This window comes from Barbus barbus (assembly GCF_936440315.1).
Source record: "Barbus barbus genome assembly, chromosome: 41".
NCBI classification, from domain to species: Eukaryota; Metazoa; Chordata; class Actinopteri; order Cypriniformes; family Cyprinidae; genus Barbus; species Barbus barbus.
Window position 1 is genome coordinate 16,205,547 of NC_136719.1, and position 27,720 is coordinate 16,233,266.

General features: G+C 37.7%; 1 protein-coding gene across 1 annotated transcript in view; it reads right to left on the reverse strand.

Annotated features, from left to right (window-relative positions):
* Nucleotides 1-742: 742 nt before the first annotated feature.
* Nucleotides 743-27,720, reverse strand: part of LOC306860542 (disco-interacting protein 2 homolog B-A-like) — a 52,436-nt gene continuing 25,458 nt past the window's right edge. The window contains exons 2-38 of the mRNA XM_079402279.1: nucleotides 19,814-19,885; nucleotides 18,285-18,422; nucleotides 15,996-16,121; nucleotides 15,310-15,549; nucleotides 14,877-15,014; nucleotides 13,742-13,861; nucleotides 13,170-13,367; nucleotides 12,916-13,007; nucleotides 12,717-12,827; nucleotides 12,508-12,631; nucleotides 12,291-12,400; nucleotides 12,109-12,211; nucleotides 11,368-11,432; nucleotides 11,165-11,258; nucleotides 10,894-11,013; nucleotides 10,693-10,807; nucleotides 10,467-10,606; nucleotides 9,890-10,026; nucleotides 9,711-9,791; nucleotides 9,462-9,589; nucleotides 9,256-9,370; nucleotides 8,870-9,071; nucleotides 8,413-8,525; nucleotides 7,292-7,372; nucleotides 7,085-7,208; nucleotides 6,556-6,677; nucleotides 6,364-6,475; nucleotides 6,169-6,278; nucleotides 5,931-6,061; nucleotides 5,592-5,760; nucleotides 4,444-4,614; nucleotides 4,300-4,361; nucleotides 4,156-4,213; nucleotides 3,989-4,063; nucleotides 3,672-3,846; nucleotides 2,620-2,743; nucleotides 743-2,476 (exon numbers count right to left, since the gene is read on the reverse strand). Coding sequence (XP_079258405.1) covers nucleotides 2,224-2,476; nucleotides 2,620-2,743; nucleotides 3,672-3,846; nucleotides 3,989-4,063; nucleotides 4,156-4,213; nucleotides 4,300-4,361; nucleotides 4,444-4,614; nucleotides 5,592-5,760; nucleotides 5,931-6,061; nucleotides 6,169-6,278; nucleotides 6,364-6,475; nucleotides 6,556-6,677; nucleotides 7,085-7,208; nucleotides 7,292-7,372; nucleotides 8,413-8,525; nucleotides 8,870-9,071; nucleotides 9,256-9,370; nucleotides 9,462-9,589; nucleotides 9,711-9,791; nucleotides 9,890-10,026; nucleotides 10,467-10,606; nucleotides 10,693-10,807; nucleotides 10,894-11,013; nucleotides 11,165-11,258; nucleotides 11,368-11,432; nucleotides 12,109-12,211; nucleotides 12,291-12,400; nucleotides 12,508-12,631; nucleotides 12,717-12,827; nucleotides 12,916-13,007; nucleotides 13,170-13,367; nucleotides 13,742-13,861; nucleotides 14,877-15,014; nucleotides 15,310-15,549; nucleotides 15,996-16,121; nucleotides 18,285-18,422; nucleotides 19,814-19,885 — 4,649 coding nt within the window. The 3' untranslated portion in view covers nucleotides 743-2,223. The remainder of the gene's footprint in view (nucleotides 2,477-2,619; nucleotides 2,744-3,671; nucleotides 3,847-3,988; nucleotides 4,064-4,155; nucleotides 4,214-4,299; nucleotides 4,362-4,443; nucleotides 4,615-5,591; nucleotides 5,761-5,930; nucleotides 6,062-6,168; nucleotides 6,279-6,363; nucleotides 6,476-6,555; nucleotides 6,678-7,084; nucleotides 7,209-7,291; nucleotides 7,373-8,412; nucleotides 8,526-8,869; nucleotides 9,072-9,255; nucleotides 9,371-9,461; nucleotides 9,590-9,710; nucleotides 9,792-9,889; nucleotides 10,027-10,466; nucleotides 10,607-10,692; nucleotides 10,808-10,893; nucleotides 11,014-11,164; nucleotides 11,259-11,367; nucleotides 11,433-12,108; nucleotides 12,212-12,290; nucleotides 12,401-12,507; nucleotides 12,632-12,716; nucleotides 12,828-12,915; nucleotides 13,008-13,169; nucleotides 13,368-13,741; nucleotides 13,862-14,876; nucleotides 15,015-15,309; nucleotides 15,550-15,995; nucleotides 16,122-18,284; nucleotides 18,423-19,813; nucleotides 19,886-27,720) is intronic.

The following is a 27,720-nucleotide window of genomic DNA, read 5'->3' on the forward strand; positions in this document are numbered from 1 at the left end:
TCTTGTGGAAAACCTAAGTGACCAAATGTTTATTTGAAAGTCTACAGCCTCTATTATTGGATTGGGCGTGAAATGAATATCACCTCAGATTAAATCTGTTTTTGCAAATACATAATGATATTCTGTATACACAGTAGGCCTAATTCAAATATCCAGTAGAGTGTGCTTGAGTCATGATTGTATTGACAGAAGAACTAAAGCGATGAGTAAGAATCAAAGGATATGGTGACCTCTGGTGGACAAATCTGAATTTAGCCTGAAGCTTGTATCCTGATGATTTTATTTGATGATTCCTGGATTCATGAAATGTCATGTAAATAAGAGTGGGTTTTCCTGAAAAAGTGTGTGGATTATTTGAGGACATAAATATAATTTCTTAATATGTCCCTGTATTTATACCTACAGCTTGCTTTGAATGACACGCATGTGCTTCATAATGCCATTTTAGAACCTAAAAACCTTCAGTATTTGCACTGATGTAGTTTTGCTAACCCTCATTACTGATCCTATATTATAACTAAATCTTGGATTCATTCTTTTTATGGATTTATTTTCTTTCAATTAACTTAAAACAGATTGTGGATAAAGACTTTTCAGCACAGCACAGGTTAAATAGAAATGAACTAGACTGCCACTTCCTGACAGAATTCGATACTCAATGTGGAAGAGCGCTAGATCTTCTTAGGCTTGTTATTTGCACATTACTTACATAAAGTTACTGTAATAAAGACAGTAAAAGATTCAGTGATGACAACAATAAATTTAATTAACATAAAACTTTATAAATTTTGCACCAACACACTCAACATTTTGACAATTAAGAACTGAATTAAAAATACAAAAAGAACAGTTATGAGAATGTGCATTGTTAAAGAAAAGAGCTGCACAGAAATTCACATGTAAACAATCTGCAGGAAGGAAGAAAAATTTGATATCTAAGGCCATTTTGAAATTAACATGTTAGGTGCTAATAAATGTTACTGTAATTTTATTAAGATATAAAAGATATTTCCTCTCTTAGCTCACATTCTCTTTTTCAATGTCGGTTAAAACACTCTTTTTGCTTTCTAGCACGCTCACACACACACACACACACATCCAAAACACTGAAAAAACATTGAAGGGTGGTTCACTGTCTGCCACTCGGCGACCCTAGCGTGTCAGTGTGAACCGGGCTTATGAGAAACCATTTTGTGTGACGGTTGTAATGTGTAAAAAGATTTTGAATGTTTCCACAGCATGGCCTTGAGTCGCTGCTGCTAAGAACTGCCATCAAGTATGAAAGATCAGTCAAGTTTTTTGGAGGACCAGATAACAGTGTCCATTTGTTTATACAGTAACACCAGTGAGACACTACAATATATAGTCTACATACAAACACCTTCCATCTCTTCACCTTTCCAGTCACCTCAAATCAAAATAAAGACAGAAACACACATTTAAAAAAGGCATGGAACTATCTTCAACTCCAAACGTTTATGTCACCCTCAATATATGTTTAATGCATATAGATGTCAAGTTACGAATGTATTGTTAAATTTGCTGTGCTTTGAGTGAGAACAATGTCACAAACCCCTACTCACTCCAGTTCTTACAGTTACAGATGGCAATGTGAGTAAAAAAAAACCTGTTCACGCAATAATAAAATGCGGCGCATTTATTTTAAAACCGTTAAAATGACTAGCAGTTTTGAATAAAACAAGATATGTTTGTTTTGCTGGTGATACGGTTGATCCGAAGTTAACTAAGTTAGCACTTCCAGAATGAAAACTAAAGGACACTCCTCTGGCCACGAGAGGAGATAAAGTGCGCAGAAAAGCTGTGTGTTAGTCTCTCGGGTCTAACTGCAAGAGCACAAGCGCTGCTCTATGGAAGAGGCAAATCGGAAGTGGCACCAGAAGTTGGACATCGAAGTCAATGCGACTGGCGAAGATGTGGTTTCACCTGTTTTAAAGGGCAGCGATATGTTCTAAAAGAAGAGCACCACCCTCCTGGATGGATGTCCAGAGAAGGTTGGATGGCTTGAGCCGGGTGACCGCCATGGTCGAACAGGCCACAATCACATTAAAAAGAACATAAAAATATGTACAAGGCTCAGCGCAGGGGCAGAAAGAGGACTAGTACGCTTCGTCCTCCATGTCGCATGCTGACGGCACAGAGGAACGGCTTGTTGTGAGTGGTTCTTTGGGTGCCATGTTCAGCTTTACACACGTTAGTCCATGCTCACATGTTGTACGCCACGTAGATGGGATCCAGCTGGTCGGCCAGGAAGGAGTCGCGCAGATGCATGCGTTGCTTCTCGCCCCGCGAGTTGATAGGGATGACGCCGGGGTCCACGATGACCACCACACCAACTATGAGGTGATGCTCTTTCAGAACTACATTAGTGACCAGGGGAACCAAATCGAGAGCTTCCTGCTCAGATCCACTGAGCTCTACTACAACCACCAGAAGGTTGGTCCACGTAAAGACGGCGCTGTAAGATAAAGCATATGATCCAATCAAAGACATGAACTTAAAAACACAAGGATAACGTATTGTAACAACAAAACTTGTTTAGCGTGGTAATCAGAAACGTATATGTTCAGACAGGCGTGTCAGTGTTCTGGAGGTTCTCACCTCTCAGCGATGCTGCGGTGCGCCCGAGACACAGAGGTCTCAATGTCAATGGGATGATAACGCAAACCTCGCAACTCCAGTGTTTCATCGAGTGAACCCACCACAAACAGAGCATCGTGGCGATCTGATGTGGAAGATAAAGGAGAAGAAAAAGGAGTCTCGCGCTATTGGAGCAGTACTGTATGTTACATTGTCTGAACATGTGTGCATTTTTAACCCTTGCCAACTTAAACATTGTGTTGTGAATATTGTCCTGTATAATTAAAAAAAAAATATAAATCCATCTGTTATTGCATTTTTTTGTTAGGAAAACTGAACATTTGATGGAATTAATTTTATTTATATATGTAAAAAAAAAAAAATATGCTACTGTTCTACAAAGTTTAGGGTCAGTAATTTTTTATAATGTTTTTGAAGGCTGCTTTAATTTGATCTTTAAAAAAAAAGCTGTCTTATTATGAAATATTATTACACTTTAAAAATAACTTTTCTATTTTTAGATATTTTAAAAATAGTTTATTTTTATTTTAATCATTTAAAATAAATGTATTTTAAATAATTCATAGCAAATCAGAATTTTCAGCAATTACTTCAATACCACATGATCCTTCAGAAATCATTGTAATTTGGTGCTCAAGAAATATTTATTATTATCAATGTAGAAAACAGTTGCTGCTTCATATTTTTGTGGATTCATTTATGAAAAGGAAGTTCAAAAGAAAATCTTTTGTGACAGCGTAAAAGCTTTTACTGTAACTTTTGATTAATTCATGCACCCTTGCTGAATAAAAGCATAAAAAAAACTTTTGAATGTAAATATAATAAAACATTTTTTTTTAAAAATTAATAGATTATAAAAATAAAATTATATGTTAATAATGAGACAATTTTAATGATACAAATTTATAGTTTGTTGTGCTGGAGCCAGTAAAATGTTGGCAGGTCAAGTAAAGGCTGTGAATATGGTTTATCAATTCCAAATTCAGAGTCTGAACAATCCATTTTTCAATAATACTTTCACAATAATCATCAATCTGTAATACAGTACAGACCTCCTCTTGCATCCAGTAGCTCTGTCCTCCTGACAAATCCCAGATATCCAGTTCTGGCCCAGAGAGTTTCAGTGTCTCCAAAACTCAGCCGTGTGTTGAAGTGGTCTGCCTGCAGGCTCTCCTCACCATAGATGGTATAATAACCGCTGGCATTATGGGGACTGCTCACCCAGATCTGGAAAACAAGGCAAAAAAGCGATGAAGATGTTAGCCATCAAACAGACCCTGCTGAGTATATGGAGGGGACGTGGACAGATATACATCACTGAAACAAGTTATTTTTGTGTTATTGCTCTAATGAAATTGTGTTTGGTCACCTCGCCTAGATGAGAGTCTCCTAATGGTCCTCTCGTCTCTGGGTTCACAACGATTACTCTCACTCCAGGAAGAATCTAAGGCGAGGCAGAGAAAAAAATACGCAATGACTGATATGTCTTCTAATAACAGTGCAAGATAAAGTAGGATAGAACTAGGATGGCCTTACAGTCCCAGACTCCATCAGCGGCAGACTTTGAGGAGTTCCTCTCTCCACCAGCCTCACTCTGCGACAGAGAAAGAAGGACAATGTCACACTGCATGCATGTAGCAGACTGTCTTCATGTCACCACCAGGCTCATCTCACACATACCTGTCATGCCGGAGAGACTTCATGTCTACATAAACAGTGGACGGGTCTGGACCAGCAGTTCCCTGATGGAAGGAGACAGGAATCAAAATAAGGCTCTGCTCTTGCATCATAACACTGTTGATGCAATATATTTTTTGCCCCAACCTGTAGACAGATGGCCAGGTTGACTCTGGCGCTGAAAGCTGTGCTCACTGCACGTGGAGACAGGCCCAGGTCTTTGAAGAGCTTGGAGAATGACTGTGTGAGTGGCAAACGAGGCCTCTCTTCGGCTATGACGATACAGCTCCTTACACACGAGAGGTTCACGCCGCGCGCCTGCACATACATCTCTCATCAGCTTTTATAGACACTTCCACACCATGTTTATCTTGAACATCCCTTTCTGAAACTCAGTATTACAGGAATAGTAACCCAAACATTCTGTTATTTACTCAACCTCATGTTATTCCAAACCTGTATGACTTCTTCCAACTTAAGAGGAATACAAAATAAGGATTTTTAATAATGTGCTGGTTGTTCTGTTTTGCAGTACATGGAGATTGAAAAGTGGTGCATTTGGCTTGTGTGTATTTCAGCTCTTCTGAAGCCATACGATAGCTTTGTGTGAGAAACTGATCAAAATGTATGTTATTTAAAAGATGATCTGACCTTGGCAGTGAGATGAAACAGGAACTGGATCAGTCATTTTGGTGAATGAATCATTCACTGGTTTTGTGAACTGTATGGATCGAATCACCAAAAATAACATTGTTTACAAAACGAACATTGCTTCTACATGCCAACCAGAGATGAGTCTCTTCATATACAGTCTGTTCTAATTTGAACCTATTGTATGGTTTCAGAAGACTTGGAATATAGTACACAAGTTGAATGGATCACTTTTATGCTTTTTTTTCATTGTAGAGCTGTAAAGAGTGGCCAGGATATTCTTCGATCATTTTTCTTTTGTGTTTCACTGGAGTCATACAGGTTCAGAATGACGTGTAGATGAATAATAACTTTTATGTGACAGTGTGGGACTGTACACTACCGTTTTCAACCAAATTGTGGGGTCAGTACAATTTAAGAAATACATTCAGCAAGAAAAAAAAAAATCAGCTGTCATTACAGAAATAAAACATTTTAAAATAAAATGGTAAAAAGTTATTTTAACTTGTAATAATATTTAAGTTTTTACTGTATTTCTGATCAAACAAATGCAGCTTTGATGAGCATAAGAGACTTTGTTCAAAAACAAATCATACCAACCCCAATATTTTGAACTGTAGTGAATCTACAACCTGTTGACTCACCTTCAGAGCTTCAGTCTGTGTGCCAAGGCCCTTGGTGCAGAGCTCCATGACCGAATATGAACAGAAGGTGTCTCTGATCTTATACTGACTGAGTGTGCTCAGCCATAGGGGCAGAGACGTCTCCAACTCCATGGGAGGGATCAGGATTGACTGGTGACCTGAATAAACACTAGACACACACACAGATACAAATTACAGTGGCTATTCTAGAAATTCCATGCATGGCATTGTGTCCTAACCAGGTGCAGTCTCAGTTTAACCTCACATGAACATAAAATGTGATTTATTGTGTTACGCCTGGTTAGGTCATAGACTAAAAGGTTTGACCGTGTGACTTACCTAGACATACACCATAGCACAAAGCCCAGGCCACAGTAGGGGTCCATGCAGATGGCAATTTGTCTGGACGAGTACAGCTCACACTGCAGTTTGATGGACCGACACAGAGCATTGACCGCTGAGTGAGATATCTGAAAGAAACAAATAAACAAGATGTTTTGCACATAACAGGTCAAAGATCCTACATACCTGTTCTTGCCAAGCAAAATGAACAACTGAATGGATAGACAAGTCTTGCCTTAACTCCAGTCAGCATGCCTGTGGTGGACACACTGAAGTCCAGGTAGGCCAACATTTCTGCAGTGGGGGGTTTATAGATGTGTGAAGGCCGTTTCCTGGGAAGATCATCTGCACACACAAAATCAGTCAAGTCAGAGATACTGATCTTTCAACAATTGTCATAAAAGCTATGTGAATATATTAATTTCTGTACCTGTGTCTATGATATTCGGCCAAGTCTTCACATTCACACTGGCTGCTGCTTCTTTAGACCGCAAAATCTTCATCAGGGTCTGAGTTGTGAGGATGCAGGCTGCTTTGCTCACCTAAAACAGACAACATTTGTCAGATTAACATGCTACACTTCATAAAACATAAATGGATGCCATGTGCAAAATAGACTCACATCTATGATCATTCGGACTGTGGGGAGAGTGGCGGCAAGGTTCTGTGGATGAGGAGGCCTGACGGTGACCGGAATGCAGCCAGCATACAGACAGCCATAAAAGGAGGCAATTAAGTCTATGCCTGTAGAAAAGAAAAACAGATTTCTTGATACCATTCCATGTGATGATTCATGCTGTTATTTCTGGATGTTTGGGTGCTGAGAAATGCACCTGGTGATTTTAATGACTGGTAGATAAAACCAAAAGGTTTTCTGTGTGTCTACCAGTAACTAAAGTTACCATATTTAAATCATCTTAAAAAAACACACACACTTGAAAGTTGCAAAATAACTGCATATTAAAAGTCTGTGCAATAATGTGTTAAATTCTAGCTATATATTCACGGAGCTGTGGTCACATTTACAAATGTTTGGTGAATTTTCGTAGGCAAACAATGTATCAGTGTTTGCTCGCAGAATTTAAAAAAGAATTTAATTGAAGTGACCACACCCTAACATGTACTATGAAAGCTGAGACGGACATCATTACCGGGAGGATAAAGCAGTACTACATTGTCTCCAGTGTTAATTCCTCCTCTTTCCAGCAAAGCTGCAGTGATCTTTTCTGCTCGCTTGTGCAGTTGAGAACACGTGGCTGTGCTCACTGCTACACCCTGAAGGCCAAAGCAAGAAGAGTCTCAGTACAAAATAGTTTGACTAAATGATCAGTTTTTTATGGGGGTTGTATGCGTGTCACCTTTGCATTCAGCAGCATATAGAGGACATGATCAGGATCAGTCTGTGCTCTCCATTGCAGGGCTTCAGACAGGAACTGATGCTGTAGGACAGAAGAGGACAGGTCTCAACTTATTATCCATACAAAGACATCAATAACAGAAATCTTAACCTTGAACATGATAACAGGAGACACAAATCAACTCGTAGCATTATTTCAGCAAACAGCATTACTAAGCCAGCAAACAAAAAAGGATTTAAGGTTTATAATATACATCTGGGGGGGATGATAGTTCACATAGTTTGTATATTTAAACACCCGTAGCAGGACTCATGCAGGTAGCAGCAATAATAACCACATCATGTAGCAAAAGAGCAAGTGTATTCCTTCTGTTTCCAAAACAATGTTTTCGTCTCAGAGTAGAAAAAAAAATAAAGAGGTACTTGTGAGACCAAATTTAAAACTAGAAAGTAGAAAGCCACTTTGTAAGATATAAAGATAAATTAAGAAAAATACAAAGTCGTAGTTACAAGAAACGAAGTCACAATCCTGAGATATTACGTTAATAAGGTCAATTCTCCATTTTGCTTTTTTGTTGAAGTAAAACCAAAATTTCTTTAATAAAAATCTATCTTTATGCATGTTTTTCATCTCTAAGGCCATGAGGTTGCTGTAGTTATGGCTGGTTGCAAAGGGGAATTGAAGCTCAGCGCACACAAATAGCAGAGCGTTACTGGCATTCAGGCTTACCATGTTAGTGGGCCACACACAGAGCTACAGCCCCGAGCACGAGAGAAAAACACAGACCAGAGCACAAGCTTAGAGGAGACGAGACAAACACTCTTCATCCCCAGTTCTCTTTAAATTCTATTGGTGTTGAGTTAATAACACTATCATTTAAACCAGATCGAAAAGTAGAATCCCAGTAGTGTCTGGAGGTACTCAGAAACTGGAGGCTTGATGTTGCAAAATAATTATAATAGAGTTAAAGTTGTGTATCATGATACAATTATAGATTTTATTACTTTATTATAGAGAAAAGAGGCATTATTCAAATTGCCTATCATCATATCCTAGGATCTCGCAAGGATATCAACAGTAAGTTTACTGAACAAGCAGTGGTCCTGAAATCTTTGGCTAACCTTTCTGGATTGCTCTTGGTCATCAATGAGGCCAAGATCTCTCCCACTAGCCTGTGCGATCCTCTTTCCTGCCACCAGGTTGCCCACCATAATGGAGGCGGGACCGACTCCCACTGTGAAGAAAGTATATTTTTATAACACATTTCACACAATGGTAATTTAAAGTGCTTTACAGATGAATAATAAAGACTAAGTTTGTTAAATTTAAAAAAATGAAAAAAATAAAGTAAATATTAAAAAAATAAACTAATAAATAAAAAAGAAAAGGAAAATAAATATAAAAGAACAATCTGTAAACATAAGTGCAGGCTAAAATATATGAAACCATTTTAAAATCCAAATGTTCTTTTAAAATTTCTCAGTTAATTTGATGCTTAAAAGGTTATTCCCCTCATCACAGTAACAAAAAAAGTGAGACAATTCTTTAGGTTTTGATTTAGATGCAGATCAAGAGTACCTGGTTGCTTTTGCCTGGGTTTTGGAAGGTTGGTCACACATGTATGAGGGCACATCAGAATATTGCAAGGGTGTAGAGATCCCTCCAGAAAGTGCTGCTTGGTCTCAGACACATGAATACCACCCAGATGAGTTTTGGGTAACGTGTTAGCAGGGACCAGGGCCAAACAGTATAAGCCCACCTGGTGGATACTGTCTATCGCCTGTGGGAAAGCAAGCAGAAAGCAGACAGTCATGAAACCTATTACTGTGAAACAAGTAAATTTTTCATTGTTATCTGCCTCATTACATTTAGCCTGTCAGCTCAGGTCCACTCATCTCAATGACCTACTTTAGACTAAATTAAATAGATTTTAGCGAGGTCATTGAGGGTAACTTGTGTATTACCTGTAGGACTCTACTCATCCACTGGAAACTGTCCTCTTCATTGGCATCAGGCCTCTGCTCTGCCACAATCACTATTCGCTCATCATAGAAAACAGTGACGGAGAACACAGCAATCCTGCGTACACGAGACACAGTCTCAGAACCACATCGCACTATGGCATTAGTCTACACACTTTCAGTCTGAATGAGTTTTGCGTCATTCGTACCTCCCTCGGTAGACAGTTTTGACTGGCTCCACCGCCAGCGCTGTGGCCACCAAGTCGTCTGCATTGTGTCTGCGCCCACTGACTGAAAGCAGACCCTCTATCTTTCCAACCACAAACACCAAACTTCCCTGAGAGCAGAGAACAGTTTTTCAATAAAAGACCCAAATGGTCAGAAAGGTAGTCTATATACAGTATATATAAGCAGAGATGCTTTAAAAATGCAACAAAGTCTATTATACTATTACTTACTGGACCCACAAAGCCCAACAGTCCAGTGCGTGTGAAGGGAACGTCTCCAATAGGGGTACCACCTGAGTTTACAGGAATCACCTGCAGACAATAAGGTCAGAGAGACATTGTTTTGAGTGAATGTGTTTATTCTGTGTATTGATAGTAGAAATATTTCTTCCTATGCATTTTATCCATACCTCAAAAGTGTTCTTGGTCACCCCGGGCAGGCCGTAGTACATGGTGCCTCCGGCACGCGAGTTCAAAACTATCTCTCCGATTTCATCGGTCTTACAAAGCATGGGCGGCCCATCGGGCTTCACAGTACACATCAGAGCTGTGGTTCAGAAAGAAAAAACAGAAATGCTCTCTAAATGTAACGAATTTACTGAAATCTTAAAATATTTAAATCCAACATTATTAAATTAACTGAATTAGACATTTAAAAAACATTTTAGACTATACAATAATTTATATTTATTAAAAAAATAATCAAATAATATATATTTTTCCCACAGCATTGCAGTGACAGTGAGCATTCATACAAATTTCAAATGATGCATGAATGTGGTTTGGACTGTGTTCATAAACATTGCATTTTGTGCATGCTACTAAAAAGACTTTTACGGATACAGTTTTTTCTGATGTATTGCATGCTAAATTTGTTGCCAATACCCATTAGTAGTTTCCAAGGTGGCAGGTGGTTTCAAACTTGGCAACAGTTCACGTCATGCTTACATAATCTACAGTGAAATCTTTAAATGGTTGCAGTCTTACCTCCAGGCATGACATGTCCTACATCTTGCACGGTAAGGGCAGAGTTCTTATCCTCTGTGTTGACCCGAATCACCCCGTGACTGAGTCCTGCCATTGACAGAATGGCCCTGGCAGGGAGCGGAGTGCCCTGAGCACCAGGCCTAAATGAATAAAGTGACTTTAAAGCATATCTATGGCAATTAAGTGTATAATGAGGATGTGTATAGCTCTTGATACATCCAGGTACCTGCGGATAGCCACCGTCATGGCCTCAGGGGAGGAAGCACATGGACAGATCATCTCAGGTTTCAACCCATGAGACTGAAACACGTTCAGGAATGCATCACATGAAGAGACAGACCCTAAGACAGAAATATGGATCATTTATTTGCCCTGAAATACAGAAATACAGCCACTTCAAGCTATTTCTCACAGCTTGATTACTCACAAGGATTGGCTCCATCAGCTACTATCAGCATGCGCAGGGAAGACAGATTGGTGTCTTTCTGATCTCTGTGAGCCATCATAGCCCAGTGCAGATCTCTACACTTCACCAAGGCCACACGAGCTGTGTGCACACATAGACATGAAAGACATTTAGATATTGTAGCACAGAACTGCTTATATTTTGATAATGTGCCATGATTTCTTTCTAGATGACTAACCATCAGCCAGACTGACGAAACAATTATATTCATAGATGTTGAGGATGTCTTTACCTTTGTGAACATGAACTCTCTGCACCCAGGACAGCGGACAAGCCTTCATGACAGAGTATGGCACACTAATAGTGTGGATCCTGTTCATGACACTCTGTAAGAAAACACAAACACATGGAGGTTCAATACCGGCAGTCATGCGGGAAGTTTGGAAAACTGAAAAGAACTCACAAAACGTAAACATTCAGAGTAATCAGACTCACTGCTAGAACTCCATGCCAAAGGCCTGAGTCTTTCTTGAAATCCAGGACATTAACCAGTGTTTCTCCTAAGAAAGGGAACAGGAAAATACAATTCTCTTTGAAAAAAGTACATTACTATAATAGCATAATGTTTAGTAATATTATATTATATGTTGTTATTATAAACTAAAACTTAAGAATTGTTTTCGATATAAAATAAAATATAAGTATTAGATAAAAAACTTAAAATTAGAAATTAGTTGCCTTGGCCACTATCTGAAACAAATCAGTTTAAGTTTAAGCACTTAAACTAGCACATAAGAAAAACTTAGATTTAAACTAAAATTAAAATAAAACCTAATTCAAAATCGCAATAAATACTATACTAAAATAACACTAAATGACAAATATTAAACCATTTTAGACCTAAAAGTGTAAAAATAAATAAAGTGTGATAAATTAAGATAAGCCAATCAATAGGTCAAGATTCAACAATTTTTCAGAAGGTCTAGATAACATTTTGATGAAGAATTAATTGAAAAAAAAAAAAGACAGAAAACAAGCAATCTCCACTTCAAATTGCATTTCAGAAAAAAAAAAAATCTAATTAGTATAAATCTAATGAAATAATCTATGACTAAGCACTGGCTATAAATTAATTTATCTTACTGCTTAACTCTAGAGCCAAGAGTCGCTCAGCGTTGTGCTACTGAAATATCAGGTTTTAGTGCATTTGTTGTACAGCAGTATTGTAGCACTCACCTTCACAGTAATTACAGGCCTGCGTTAAAGCCTGACAGTGTGTCAGCATGGAGATCTTCGACACAGCCACTCCCATCACTGTACCCTCCTTAGAGGCCTTGTACTGAAAACACACACATCACACAATTAGACAGATTGAAAGGATTCTTACTCATCTAAACACACACGTGCGTTGCACTCACCTCTATGTAAGCAGTGTCAGTGTTTGCAGTAGGAATGTGCGGCTGCCAGTCTTTGGAGGGTCTGGTGAGATACTTGGTATCAGTGACCACCCATTTGAGCTGAGGCCACCCTGTAAGAAAACAGGTTAGACTTCCATTCTACAGCTTCAAAAGAAAACTTAATGATGAATTTGATGAAGCGAGGTGATGAAATGAGAAAAAGCAACAGGGAGCTAACCTTTAAATTGCATTATTTCTCCATTCTGGGTCTTGGGAAGTCCTTTTAGACACACCTCACTAGTGAGAGCGAGACCCACACCACAGCTGCCCAATAAGAAGCCTATCTGCTGACTTCCTGCATCCTAAAAATCAGACAAACAACTGTGAACACTTCATCTAGCCAATATCATGTTTGAAGAGTTGTTCATGCTTAATCTTCTCTCATACCTTCCGAGATAAAGGCACCTCTATCGGGACAGGAATGACCTCAGCGAGAAGGCACCCATAAAAGGCCACCCAGAACATCCCAGGGTCACTGTTGGGATAAACTAATGCCACCTAAAGGGAGAAATATGGAGAATAAGACCGCCTTGAGCTGAGAGCAGTATATGATTGCAGTGTACCAAGTACTGTGTTGAAATCTTACCCTATCTCCAGGTTTCAGAACTGGTTCGTTTTTGGTGCCAAGTTTGTTTAACAGCGTGTACGCCAACTTCAGACTGCGACTCCATAGTTTACCTGCAGCGATCAAAGGGTGACACAAGCTCAGACAAATAATAACTATAGTAGCATATGGGCTTTGAATGACATGAGGATGAGTAAATAATGACAGCTCTCATTTTTGGTGAACTATTCCATTAAAACACTTCAAAACTACTTGTGCCAATCCAAACATCTTACCATAAGTAAGGGTGTAGAGTGGTTTGCCGGTGATGTCCAGGGCAGTAAGGGCTGGACTCTTGGCCTGTGTGGCTCCCCAACGTGCCAGTGCCGCCTGCAGAGCTGGAGGCCAGTTACTGACCACCCCTAGTGGCTCCCCCTTTACTGGAATGATCTGTCGCCCCTCTGGCCTGGGTGTGTTGGGATCTGGCTGGGGAACTGCAAGTAGAGAAGACAAAGAATATAGTTACAGTAGGGTCCAAAGATCTGAGGACACACTGAAAATCTGGGACTACTTCTAGGTCACTATTAAATCAGGTAAATTTGTGACTCTGATCAAGTGACTCTTTGTTAAGATGGTCAGATTTTCTTGCTTCCACTGAGGCTCAAGTAGCTCTTTGGATCATTCTTAAATCATGCTGGAGAACATGATCAGGTTCTACAAAACTTGTAAAAATTATAATCTGATTTAGTTTGTAACAAAATATGTTGGATTAAATTATAAAAGAATTTAGAAGCAAATTAAAAGCATTTTCCATTTATTATGAAAATATCCAAATAAATGTAGTATGGCACTAAAAATAGCTTCATACTTTCAACAATCTCTTCAGAGTCATCCTGGAAGAACTCGCTGAGCGGAGGCCGCTTGGGTCTCTTTAACGTGTTGAGCAGCTGCTGTATTTTGGTGGAGACACGACTGTGTGCTGGAACACCTGTTGACAGAAATATTCTCATTCACCTGTTTATATTACTGGAATGTGAGCTGGTCAAGGACACATCAGAGTCAAAGCAAATACAGATGATTCAATCAGGAGGTTTGTCACAACAAGCGAGCTGGAACACCAAAGAATCATACAGGACCAAGTTGGGAGGACAAAACCACTGGGTGTCACTGCACTGCACTAAAAAACCCTCCACCCCTACCTTTTCCTATAGTCAGATGGCATCACGAACAAGGAGGAAGCAATAAACATTCAAATGTTAACAGAAACACATAGCAATCATGTTAATTTACAATCTCTCTAAAAAAAAGGCACTGACAGGAAACTGTGTGAGTTGCTCATTCAGGAAGCGAATAGTGCTAATGAACACTAGTGATGAAACAGACATTACATTTATATTTAACAGGAAGTGAAAAAAGCCATTCAAATCAATGAATTTACATTGTTTTTGTCAGTCGCTTGTGTACTGGATAGGGATTTTGAAAATAGGTTTTCTTGCAACCAAATATTTTAGAGCTGAGCATAACTGGAATGATTCATACATGTAAAAAAGCAAACCAATTATAATTAATATGTAAAGAAAAAATGCTAATCTAAATTTAATTTCTAAAACCCACATAAATTTAAGATGTAAAATGCAAACATATTTTCTATAAATTAGTTATATATTTTCTATTAATTAATTACACCTTATTTATTATATATAGACATTTCTAAACTCAAAAATTAATTAATTATATCAATATACAAGTTTCTAATAACAGTATCTAGTTATCTACCAATTGTTAATATATTAAATGTTGTAGAAAAAAACTGCTATTGAGTAATAAATACACCAAAAATAAAACAAAAACCCACACTAATAGAAGTACATTATTAGCAATACTCCATAGGATGTAAAAAAATCTTTAAACAAAATCTTAATATTTTAATATATTTTGCTTTGAATAAAATATTACAACTTTGGAATTCAACTCAGAAAATAGATATGTGATGTTGGCCATACCATCGGCAGTGTCCATCATGCTGGTGCGGCTCTGGCCGCGACTCATGCCCCTCACTACGATGTTGGGTGGCAGATCCACTCTGGAGTTCCTGTCCTGAGGCACTGTGGACGTGACGTCAGGCGGAACGCTGCTGCTCTCTGCAGTGAAGACACATGACAGTACAGTGATTCATCCGGTGAACCCGTTCACATGCTCAATATGAAACACGACTGAACAAACAGGTTTGATTAGTCGTATTAATGCTGACTGATTTGGAAATTATGATTTGCTACTGCTTTGTTTTGCCTTGACCAGGTTATTAGAAGTCAAATAAGTGTAAAATGTAAGTGCGAGACAACTATAAAACTGAAACTCTTTTGTGTGTGTATTAGTGGTTGTCTATGATTCAGCACCTGAACATGTGTGTATGTGTGACTCATTATCCTGCAGTACCTATGCGGGTGTGTGCCAGCACATCAGCGAGCACGCTGGTCTGCCCCTGGCTGTGGTTGTGGTTGTGAGTTTTGCCATCTCCATGAGAGAGGGTGGAGGAAGCGGAGGAGGAGGTGGAGGAGCCCTGGACAGAGCGGTTGATCCAGTACTCTGGACTCTGTAGATTCTGAGCCAGCATTGCACTGATTGCGGCCTGACGCCTCCGCAGGGAGCCCTCGTCCTCTGACGCAGACGATGTATCTGTGGTGACACGTGTACAACAACAGTTCAAAGAAGCTATTTCTGCACAGAAAAAAAACCTAAATGCAGATAAGACAAAAGGCAGACATATATTGTCTTAAGAGTGTATTTGCAGTGAAATTGTGGTTACTTAAATTAAATCACATGTATCAAATTTACTAATATATATATATATATATATATATATATATATATATATATATATATATATATATATAAAAATATAAACACACATATATATAAAAATATAAACACACATATATACATATATATATATACACATATATTTATTATATATATATACATATATATATATATATATATTATATATATGGCCAGGGTGTGCCCAAAAGGTTCGGATGTGCCTGTGTTTTCTAAGACCCTGCTGGTCAGTGAGATCTGGACAGAAGGAGCAGCAGAAGGCTTGTGGGTGAAGTGGGACCCACCGGGAGGAGTGCAGTTTTCCGCAGGAGATTGGACGAAGGCTGAACGACGCTTAGTGGGCATGGGAAGGGCCATCTTCTCCTCTTTATGCCTGGCCAGAGCTGCCTGCACAGCCTCTGTGTGTATATCTATCACACGGACGCAAAGAACAATGAGAAGACAGAACAAACAGTACAGAAAGGCAAACGGAGAGAAAAACAGTTACACAATGCCACATGGCAGGAGGCAGATGAGACATCCAGCAATGTCACCAAACAGTGACTGTAGTTACTAAACTGACTCATGTATAGACAAAGAAATGTCTCTTCGTGGTGACAAATACATTAGAGAGCTACACAGAGGCATTCAGTAACACAATGTACGTTTATTTGGGCCTGGTTTAAAAAACGACTTGAGGTTTGGCTGGCTAGTACCTTCTGGTTGATGCTGCAACTAAACAATAAGGAGACAAAAGAAACTTTCTCCATTGCTAACTTTTCAAAAATCCTCCATCTTCCAAATATTATAGATATTTTGCTTTGTACAAATGTGAAATGGGCTTCCTTGGGTCAGCCTCAATGTAATGGTAGAAACTAGGGTTGTAATGGTATGATAATCGTCTCAGAAAATATCACGGTTTCACGGTATATATTAAACGATAATTCTTATCAGTAACAATGAATCTTAAAAGAATAACAACAAGTTATTTGAGTGAACAAATCCTTTATTGCAACAAACTTGAAATCATTTTAATGAAAGTAAGCCTCCCTTCTGAGGAAAAAAGACAAAAACAAAAAAACTATTACAAAATAAAGCCGTAAACCTTATGTATATCTATATCACACTTTAACATTTTAATTAATGTTTTAAAATGTTATCAAATGAAAATAACAACTTTTATTTTTGGCAAAGTGCTGCAGAACAGAGGTATTCTAAGTTAAAACATGGACAAACATGATATTCCTTAAAAATAATGTTTAAATAAATTAATTATTATAAAGAATATTATTATTGTTGTAAGTACATTGTACAATGCTCATTTATTTCTGTCAGGACTTCAAGTTAAATTGAACTTTTATTTTGACGGGTTGTAGCAGACCTTTGAGTTTAGTGTATTTGACAATGGTTTCTCTCAAATAAAGATGGTTTTCTCTCAGAGCAGATCTGCTGATGTTCATGTTTATATAGACGCTGAAAACACGGTTAGTGTCATGCATGCATACTTCAGTATGTAGTAGATAAAACGGCACCACTCATATCTACTTTTGATTTATCCATCCAGCAGATTGCGTGTTTTAAGTGACAACCTCGTTAATGTTATTCTGTAAATCCCATGTTCACGACTGCACCGGCATTCCCTCTGCATCACGGAAATTATACGGCCTTATAACTTGTTATAAATGCGACATACCTTTATCTGCACGGAGGGATGATGTCCACAAATATGAGCGAACATATTGGATGTATTGCCTGCTTTTGCAGCCGCTTTGCGTCCACATTTTTTGCAAATTGGATTCGTCCTCAAGGACAACCCCACGTTTCAGTTTTTTTTGTGTCTTTTTTAAATATCCAAAATATTCCCATAATGCAAATTTAAACTTTTTTTCGGCGGGGGATGGAGATTAGATACAATCTCTGTCTCTGTCATTTAAGCAGAGTGAAGCAGCCGAAATAAATTGCATATGCGCGGGTGAGATTATTTTATATATATATATATATGAAATGTTTACGGTATGATAATCCTGTACGTTCAAACCGCGATAGACCGTCATACCGGTATATCGTTACAACCCTAGTAGAAACGTAAATAGCTGTTAAATTTTGTTATTAATAACTCACCCTAATGTAATTTCCAACCCGTAAGATATCCTCATTAGAGAAGAAATTATTGAATCAAGTAGTTATTTTTGTTTTCTCTGCACACAAAACTTATTATTGTAGCTTTATAAATGTAACTTGGACTATTTTAACAATGTCCTTACTACCTTTCTGGGACTTGAACGTGTTAGTTCCCTTGGAAGCGTCTATGAAGGGTCAGAAAGCTCTCGGATTTCATCAAAAATATCTTACTTTGTTTTTCAAAGATCAACAAAGATCTTATGGGTTTGGAACAACATGAGGGTGAGTAATTAATAAAATTTTTGGGTGAACTATCCCTTTAAGACTGGAGTAATGGCTGCTGAAAATTCAGCAATCACCAAAAATATATTGCATTTTAGAATATATTAAGACTTCTTTCAAAAACACTTTCAAAATTTTTACTAAACCCACATTTTTGAACAGTAGTGTACTGGCAAACTCATTTTGCTTACCTGACCGGTAGCGGTCATCTCGTGTTCCCCCGCTGCGGTGAGCTCGGTGTTGCCGTGGGGCAGCAACGGGGACGGCATTAGGGATAGAGGTAGGGGCTGAAGAAAGGCCCGGGGTTAGCTGGATGCTCACATCCACATCTATAAAGATCACAGAGTAAGTAAATAATGGTGAGGTGAGTAAATAATGACAGTAAGCTGTAAACATGTTTGGTATAACATTTATGTTATATATACAGTAGGGCTGTCAAAAAAAAATTGAATTTCGAATATTCGTTGATTTTAAAATAAAAATCCACATTCGAATGCAAAAACGCTACATTCGAATTTTAAATGTGTGTCAGGGAGCCTTATATGTGGCACACAAGATGCGATGATGTAGGTGTCGTTGCATTTTCATGCTTTTTTTAGTCTATCCAGTTGAACCCACTAGATGCAGCGCTGCTCATTCAAAATATAGCGGAAAAAGAAACATGCTTTGAAGAAACATGCACTAGTACGGTAATATTTTGCTCGATGCACCTTCTTGTGGCCTCAGGAGAGAAGCCAAAAGCTTTTTTCCCACCCTAACAGAAATTATGCCTTTTAAATTATAATATAATTCGATATAATTAATATACTTATATTCAAATAATATTTTAGTACAAAATTCGAATTTAGTTTTTCAGCCAATTTGACAGCCCTAATATACAGTATGAAGGATGGAAATTAGACACAGACAGGGCAGAAGTGGACAGCAGGGGGTGAACTTTAACTTCAAAGTGGTAAAATGGCACCTTTGAAGACACACTGGCACATTTGATATTACGGGGTGTTTCGAATGAAAACTTATCTACACAACAAATATGGCTACATATAGCGAATGAGATATTTGAAGGTCAAACCTATATTGTGTAAACAACTTGTCCCTGCAATCTAGTATGTAATGATTTGTGTAATAGAACAAGGACGTCAAATATGACGTCACTGAACTGTCAAAACCCACCAATATAGTGAACACCCATTTCGGTTCCTCTTTCATGCTTGCCAGTGGGCTGCTGCTTACAGGAAGCTTATATGTATGTGTGTGTGTTTGTGTGTGTGGACATTAACAGGCCAGAAAGACCCTGAGAAGTGTGATGGCGTGATCGGAAAATAATCAAATTACTCAATGCTTCCAGATAAGATGGTGGTTTACTAATGGCTGCTTTGGCCACGATACTATTTCAAGTGTTCATTTTATTTTTAAAGTGCAGTCCCTTAATGAAGAGATTAATGCCTTCAGCAAGTGAAGTTCTACAGATCACCATTAGGGTGCAGCATGGAGCCATGCATTTGCAAACAATACAGAAAAAATAAAAACAAATCTCAGACACATATTTATGGAACTGGGTTAAAACAGTGCAACATAATTAATGCAATGTCACAGATGTCATACTTCTACATTATATTTGACGACTCAACCAGTGTGACGATGGCATTATGTGGCATGCAAACGAAGAAACAGAGAGAAGGAAAATTAGCAGACAGGAAGTCTATGTAGCGAGACTTACTTTGGGTCTGTGGTACAAACGGTGCGAGAATTTTAGCTTGTTTCTTTTCATAGCCCTTCTGTGTGATGTCACCTGTAGGAACAAAAGACAAATATATTTTGTTTGAGATGTGATGGGGCCACACGTCTACAAACATGAGCTGAGCTTTCTGGCTTTGTGACGACTGGTGAACAGACAACACAGACAACAAGTTTCTTGCAATGTATTTCACAATTAGCGGTTACTGCAAAAGCAAAGCATCACAACTATTGCTCATACTTATGGTAAACTCGTATCTTAATGATTTTCTTCTGTGGAACACAGAAGGAGAAATGCTAAAGAAAGAGCCTGTCAAGGGGACTGGAGCTGTCAAGCTCCAAAATGGCAAAATAGCACCATAGAAGCAAGATTTAATTATTGCTCAATTGTTTATTTAATTTTAATTTTTTTAATTAATAAAAAAATTTATATTTTCAGTTGTTTTCATTTATTTCTTGATATTTTACCATTATAGTATTTATTAAGATTTTGAATTAGCGTTGATTTGTACATTTCATTTATAGGCTATACTTCAAGTTTTATAATTTTGTGTGCTTATAAATCTACTTTGCTTTGTTATTTCAGTTTTAGACATTGTTTTGTTATTTGTCAACAAAACATTCCATTCCATTAAATTTACATTTTTTAAATATATATTTTATTTTTGCTTTATTTCAATTAACAAAAAATGTAACAGGTCTAATTAACCATAACACTGCATGAGACTATTTTAATTCTTCTGAAGTTAAATAACAAAAATCAACATTCACTTAGGCCTATCTTCCCTTCATATCTCATTTGCACTTATACATATATTCAAACCAATTGCTTCATTATTGATCAAGCAACGACCTGAAGGTTGAATGGATATGGATTGCATGACTTTCAGTCTGTTCCTCAGATAAAGTATAATCATTTTGACTGCTTTTCTAAAATGTCTGTGGTGCTTTTGAATTCTTTTGAAGCTTGGCAGCCCAGATCCCCATTCACTTTCATTGTAAAGGTAAACAGTGGCCAGTACATTTTCAACATTTCTCCTTGTGTGTCCCAGTCATAAGGTTTAAAACAACACAGGAGTGAGTAAATAATGACAGAATGTTCATTTGTGGGCTAACGGTTCCGTAAAATGAAGGAAAAACAAATAGAACAAGCAAAAAAAAAAACAGAAGGACAGCCATGTGAGTCACCATCACATGAATCTACCTTGATTCTGTTCATTTTCTAATTTCTCTTGAAGTAATTTTTGGCTTATTACCATCGAAGTCCAATCTGAGAGCACCTCAAACTTACACAAAGCACCCTTCTCACCCATATTCACTCACACACACGCGTCTCCTCTAAGCTGTGGCAAACAAGTAGCTTCTAAACTCCAGTGGCACACAGCTGGATGAGATTCACACCTCGTGGCCTGTGGCGAGTTTGAGGCAAAGCATGTTACACAGCCAAATCAGGGCTAAACAAAACCAGGAGTGACAGATCTGCTGACGACTGTCGTTTTTCCAGAGGATACGACCAGGCTCCCGGTAATTTTCTAAACCAGATCTGGTCCGCCTAGGAGACAGCTGTCAGCTTCAGGTGATAAGATTACATACGATGGTGTTTATGCTGAAAAATCAACATGCAACATGTCAGCATGAACTTCGCAGACAAAGGAAGTGAAAAGGAGGTAGGTCAGAGGGGCCAAGTGGGCCAGTTCAGCCATGAGAGGGGAGAAAAAAAGCAAGCAGAGAAAAGAGAGAGAGAGAGAGAGAGAGAGAGAAAGAGAGAGAGAGAGCGAGAGATGGCTCTTTCTGTGGTTGTATGAGAAGGGACGGGCCACATTGAGCGCAGACTTCATGCCTGGTTACTCTCTCTCTGCTTAAGAATGTGGCCTAGAAACACAACAGCCCTTTCCTGCCCCCTCTGCTCAGTATGCGACAACTCACACACAATATTCCTTATTCAAACATTTTACAAACATTTTAAATATTATTTTTGCGCACAAAATGTATTGTCGCAGCTTCATAAAATTAAAGATGAACTACTGATGTCACATGGAATATTTTAACATGTCTTTACTACCTATCTGGGCCTTGAACATGTCAGCTGTGTTGCTGTCTATGCAGAGTCAGATAACTATCCAATTTCATCAAAAATATCTTAATTTGTGTTCCGAAGATGAACGAAGGTCTTACGGGTTTGGAACGAAAACCAGGGCGAGTAATTAACAGAATTTTTATGTTTAGGTGAGCTATCCCTTTAATAAGGTGTTCTGGAGAGTTTTTTGAGAATTGCTATGGTGTTATAGGTAGTGGACAGGGCATTACTATGTTGCTGCTATGTTGTTAATAAGGTCAACAACATAGCAGAAAAGCCAGGTGTTCTAGGTAGTTACATGGGCATTACTATGGAGCTAGCAGTGTGTTCTGAATCCTGCTTACTGGCCTATCAAGACTATGATATTCAAGATATGGCTTGAATTCTTCCTTCAATTCAAAGGAACAGTTCACCCAAAATAAATTCTCTCAATCATTTCCTCACCCTCATGTTATTATAAACCTATACAACTTTTACTCCAGTGGAACTAAAACATGATCATTTGACATTTGTCCATACAACGAAAGCATATGTTGTCCAAAACAACATTTAAAAAAAAAAAAAACCTTCCACAAAGAGATTGAAAGGGTTTGGATCAGCATAATGGTGAGTGTTCAAAACGCATAGAGCACAGGATGCCAAAAGTTTAGGGATTTGATCAAATTCCTAAGCATAAGTATCAGCAACAGTAATAGAGATGCTTGTCTCAAACCACACTAATAAAGAGCTCAGCTAAAAACACTACACACACACACGTGTGTGTGAGAGCGTAAAGCTGCTTTTTGCATGCGGGCAGCGTGCTGGGCATATGGAGGGATGGCTGACTGGAGTCTCATTGTGTGTGTGGGTGATGTGGGAGACTGATGTAATGCTGGGAGGGCAGCTGGGTCACACACACACACACACACAGAGCAGGGTCTGTGTTCGCACAACAACAGGTCCACACAAACTGGCAGTGCCACTCCAGCACTGAGGGAGCTTTGTGCCCACTCGCTCTCCTCTAAAGAGCAATTCTTTCCCTCCCTTTCTCACTTTCATTCATCTGTTCGTCTACACATACCTGTCTATTTAAGCACTGAGGAATCATGCCTGACTGTAACTGATTGGCTGACAGACAAACTCGAGAGAAAAGAAACTTTGGTCTATTGTGACGGCTGTGATGTCTCATACAAGTGTGTGTGTGTATGTGTAAGGGTCAGCGCACAGGATATGAACATTACCCCACCCAGCGTGGCCTGCCAAAAGTTGTCCCAGTGTATTCATGGGGAGGAATGTGCTGATTGGATGATGACTGGGGCCAACTGGCTAGCAGAAAGGCAATGGTGGCCAAATGGGATAGCTAGCCAGTTCCCTTCAGGACTCAAAACACAGACTTCACACTGAACGGACACACAAGCACACCATGAGCGGCCCCGATGTGCGTGTTTCTACAAATACCTGTTTAACATCCACGCTGTTATCTGTGTCAGTATGTCAACGCTTGGATTCACCCTACAAGCTTGTCAGGATCTGTGTGTGTGAGTGTGTTTACCATACATGCGGCTCAGGCAGAGCCAGAGGAAATGATAAGCTTGTGGGGCTTCCTGCTCCATTGGGCCCCAGGGTGACTGGAAAAACCCATGAGCACAAGGGAGGAAGTTCAATGAGAACACACTCACAAGAAAGTGAGGGCAAAAACAAAGAACCCGACTAAGAGGGTGCTGAATACCCCACCACAGGAGCGCTGTGTTTTTTCTGAGGGTTGCTAGGCTTCAGGCTTTTGCAGTCTCTAAAATGAGGCAAAGGCCCCGAGAAAGACAGGAATATAAATAACTTGCCTGATGATTTTTCATAATCTAGCCCATGCTAAACATAATTCCCATCAGCTATCGGCTCTCATTCCGCAACGTTTAAACAGTTGCTGAGGTGATGTCCTTGTTTAACTCATTGACCGCCTAATAAACAAAGCTAGGTGAGGGGTCAAGTCAGTCCAAACTACAAAAATTATTGCAGTACATTTTATAAGAAAATACCATTTTAGTATTTCCACTTCAAAATGTAACATTTAATTCAGTATGTTACTTTTCAAAATCAGAATCAGAAAGAGCTTTATTGGCAAGTGATTGCACATACAAGGAATTTGTTTTCGGTGACAGAAGCTTCCAGTACACAGGGACAACAACACACAAATAACGAAAAATAAAGATATGTGAATAAAATTCACACACATATATACAAAAATACATTTTATATACATAAATAAAAGTTTAGTTTAACGTTAAGAAACTGTGTCAGAACATAAGACTCAATGCTACTACTAATAATAAATATTAATAAATCTTTATTCTAAGGAATAATCCCATTTGTTTTCTTTTTAATTTTAACAGTAAACATCTGTTGTGCAGCACTTTGTTTTAGGGATGCAACGATACCATTTTTTCAGAACCGATCCGATCCTGAAAATTCTGAGTATCTGCCGATACCGATCCAATCCGATACCAGCGCAGTTTTTTTTAAATCGATGTAGAATTTCTATACTTCTGTGTTTCTGTGTGTGTTACTCTTTCGTGTGTTAAACACAATCTACTACATATAGATAACATCATTTTAATGAAAAATAAATGAAAAAATATATATATTATATATACTATTATAAAAAATACTATTATAAACTTGGTTTATAATACAGCAAAAGATACTCTAGAAAAATCATGGGTGCACAATAATTGTATAAAACCTAGTGAAACATTTTTATTTACAATTAAAAGTGAATAAGTGCAGGAATAAATCTGGTGAAATTATACACATTGCTCTTTAAATTGTTGTAAAATACATTCATGAAAAAAACAAGCAAATACATATACATATATACATATACACATATATACACATACACATATATATACATATATACATATACATATATATATATATATATATATATATATATATATATATAGACTACTATAAAATTAAAAGACATTTCTTTTAAATCTATAGCACAGTACTGAAGGCAGCAATATATGATAGATAGGACAGAACAAGAAAGACTGTTAATAATCTTTCATTGAGATTCAAGATTCAAGATTTTTTATTTGTCACATACACAATTATACAGTGTATAACCAGCAGTGAAATGTAGCAAAAGTATTATAATATGTAAAGCTACAATATAGAGCAGCAGAAAGCGCATCCCGTGCGCAGAATGATGCGCTTGAAGCGACACGGAGTCACAGCGTGCAGCCCTCTGAGTCTGCATAGAAACGTTCAAAGTACGAAGGGAAGAGATATTGATACGTAGTGTATTAAATCTGTGCGTAAGTTTATTAAGCTTTTTCTTTTAACAGTTTTAAACCTCAGTAACTGTGCACTCTTGAAGAGAGTTTGACTGTAGAAACCGAACGCGACAATGCAGTTTGAACGCTGAATGGAGGATGACAGACAGCCGCGGCGGAGAGAAGAGTTTACCTGAACTTGAATTTAAAGATTAAAATATTCATCTATACCTCAGATTAAACTATGGAACAGCTTCAGAACACTTGAAATATAGTTCACGAACACTTTATGGTGCTTTATAATGTTTTTGCGCCTTTCGTGGGGCTCAACAATAACACAATAGTATACGCACAATATCGGATTTGGATCAGTCTCGTCTGACCGATACCCGATCCGCAGAAAATGACCGTATCGGAGCCGATACAGATCCGGAGTATCGGATCGATGCATCCCTACTTTGTTTGCCAAAAAATAAAAGGGTTTAATTTTCATTTGATTAGGATAAATTAAATTATTGTTTTATGCCTTCATCTGATTACCAGACAAATTAAGAACATTTTATAGGGCCCTATGATTGTTTAAGAAAGGACTCTACAATAAAAAATAAAAAAAAAGGTTTAAAATACAGGCCTGTGGTTCTTAAATTCGTTTTTATTAATTCACCATTTGTAAACTGATGTTTACTGTTCATTTTTTAGAAATATCAATAGCTTTTGTATTAAAACTATATTCACTGAATGTAATAAAAAAAAAAATCATCGAGAATCGAACAGAGAGCTAGCAAATCGAAATCGAATCGGGACATCTGAATCGATACCCAGCCCTACTGCCAATAGATTAAAAATGTTAAAATCACACCCTTTTTGTGTGATTAATCGCGATTAATCGCACACTTATCATGAAATTAAACGTATAGGGTAAACGTACCTATTAAGCTCACCAAAATCTACATTGAGACATTTTTAGTGTACAAGATATTGGTTTCAGTACAAAAAGTTGTTAAAATAAAATATTAATCTCTCACACAAAAATATTTAATTTTATTTTAAATGACAAAAGCATTTCAATAAAGATATACATCATTAAATTCAAAAAGTCTGGCTGTGCTTAATGGGTACATTTTTGTACCCTTTAAGCACACTCCTGTTCCCATTAAGCTCACATCATGTTTTATTAAAAAATCTTGTTTATTTTAAGGAAAAGTTTTAAAGAATAATTGTAAAATATTTTTTTTGAAGGTACAAAATCACAAAATAAAAACAGAACACTCAATCAGAATCAAACAACAAGTCATTCAGTCCATCAGTTATTCATAATGAAGTGTCATTTAAGCACATTGCAACATCTAGACTAGTCCACGTTCAAAAATCAAATAAAACAAACCAATAAAACATTGAATTCATGGGGATGAACACAGAAACTAGCCTCATTATGAAACCTCTTTTTAAATGGATGTCAACTTGGTCTCTTAAGGCTGGAATACACTACATGATTTTTGCCCCGATTTTCCACAGATTTACAGTCTGGAAAAGTTGATGCTAGTTGCCAAAGATCAGAGCCAGTTTGCAGATTTGAGTTGACTGAATCCATAGAAAATCGATTAACTTAAAGTGACAACCAACAGTTTATATGTAAAGTCTGTTTATGTTTATTTATATAGACGTTCAATGTGGAAGAGCTTAAAGAGAGCACACTGAGCTTAATTGGAGCAGCAACAATTTTTTATAAATTTCAAGTAATATTTATTAAAATTTATAAAAAATTTTGCAACATAAATAGTCTAGGTCATGTACTAAGTTCATACATATTTTAAAATGAACAACTATTATTAACAATATCTATGAAATTATACTTTTTCTTATTGATGTCACACTGAAGCTGTGATTTTCATATTAGTGTACCCTTTAAGCTCACCTTAAAATAATATTAAATCTTTAAAAATTACAGCACTGTAAAACAACAGACCAGCAATAAACTGTAAATTTATAATATTATGGATGTAAAAGTACAAGCCATGCCTGTGAAGTTATATATTAGCGTAGCACACAATCTTATACAGCTAGTCAGCTAACCGTGTTCTGTAGCATCTGCGCTGTGTTATATATATACAGTGCCCTCCATAAGTATTGGAACAGTAAAGACAAAATTTCTCTGTTGGCTGTGGAGTCGAGACATTTGCAAATATGATTAAAGGATGAATATGAGACAAAACTACAGAATGTCACATTTTATTATTAGCCGTTTCAACATGTTTTACCAAATTAAAAAAACAGCACTTTTAGAGTTCATCCCACTCATTGATGTGAGCATAAGTATTGGGACAGTTTAACATAAGGCAGATATAAAAGATTAAAAGCTATTATTTAATTGCAGATCCCTTGCGCACAATCACAGCAGTGAGTCTGTGACCCATAGACATCACCAGACTCTTGGTCTTATCCTTTGAAATGCTTTTCCCAGCCTTTAATGCAGCCAATTCCAATTGTTGCTTGTTTTGGGGAGTTTCTGCCTTTACTCTCCTCTCCAGCTGGTGAAATTCATGTTCAATCGGATTTAAA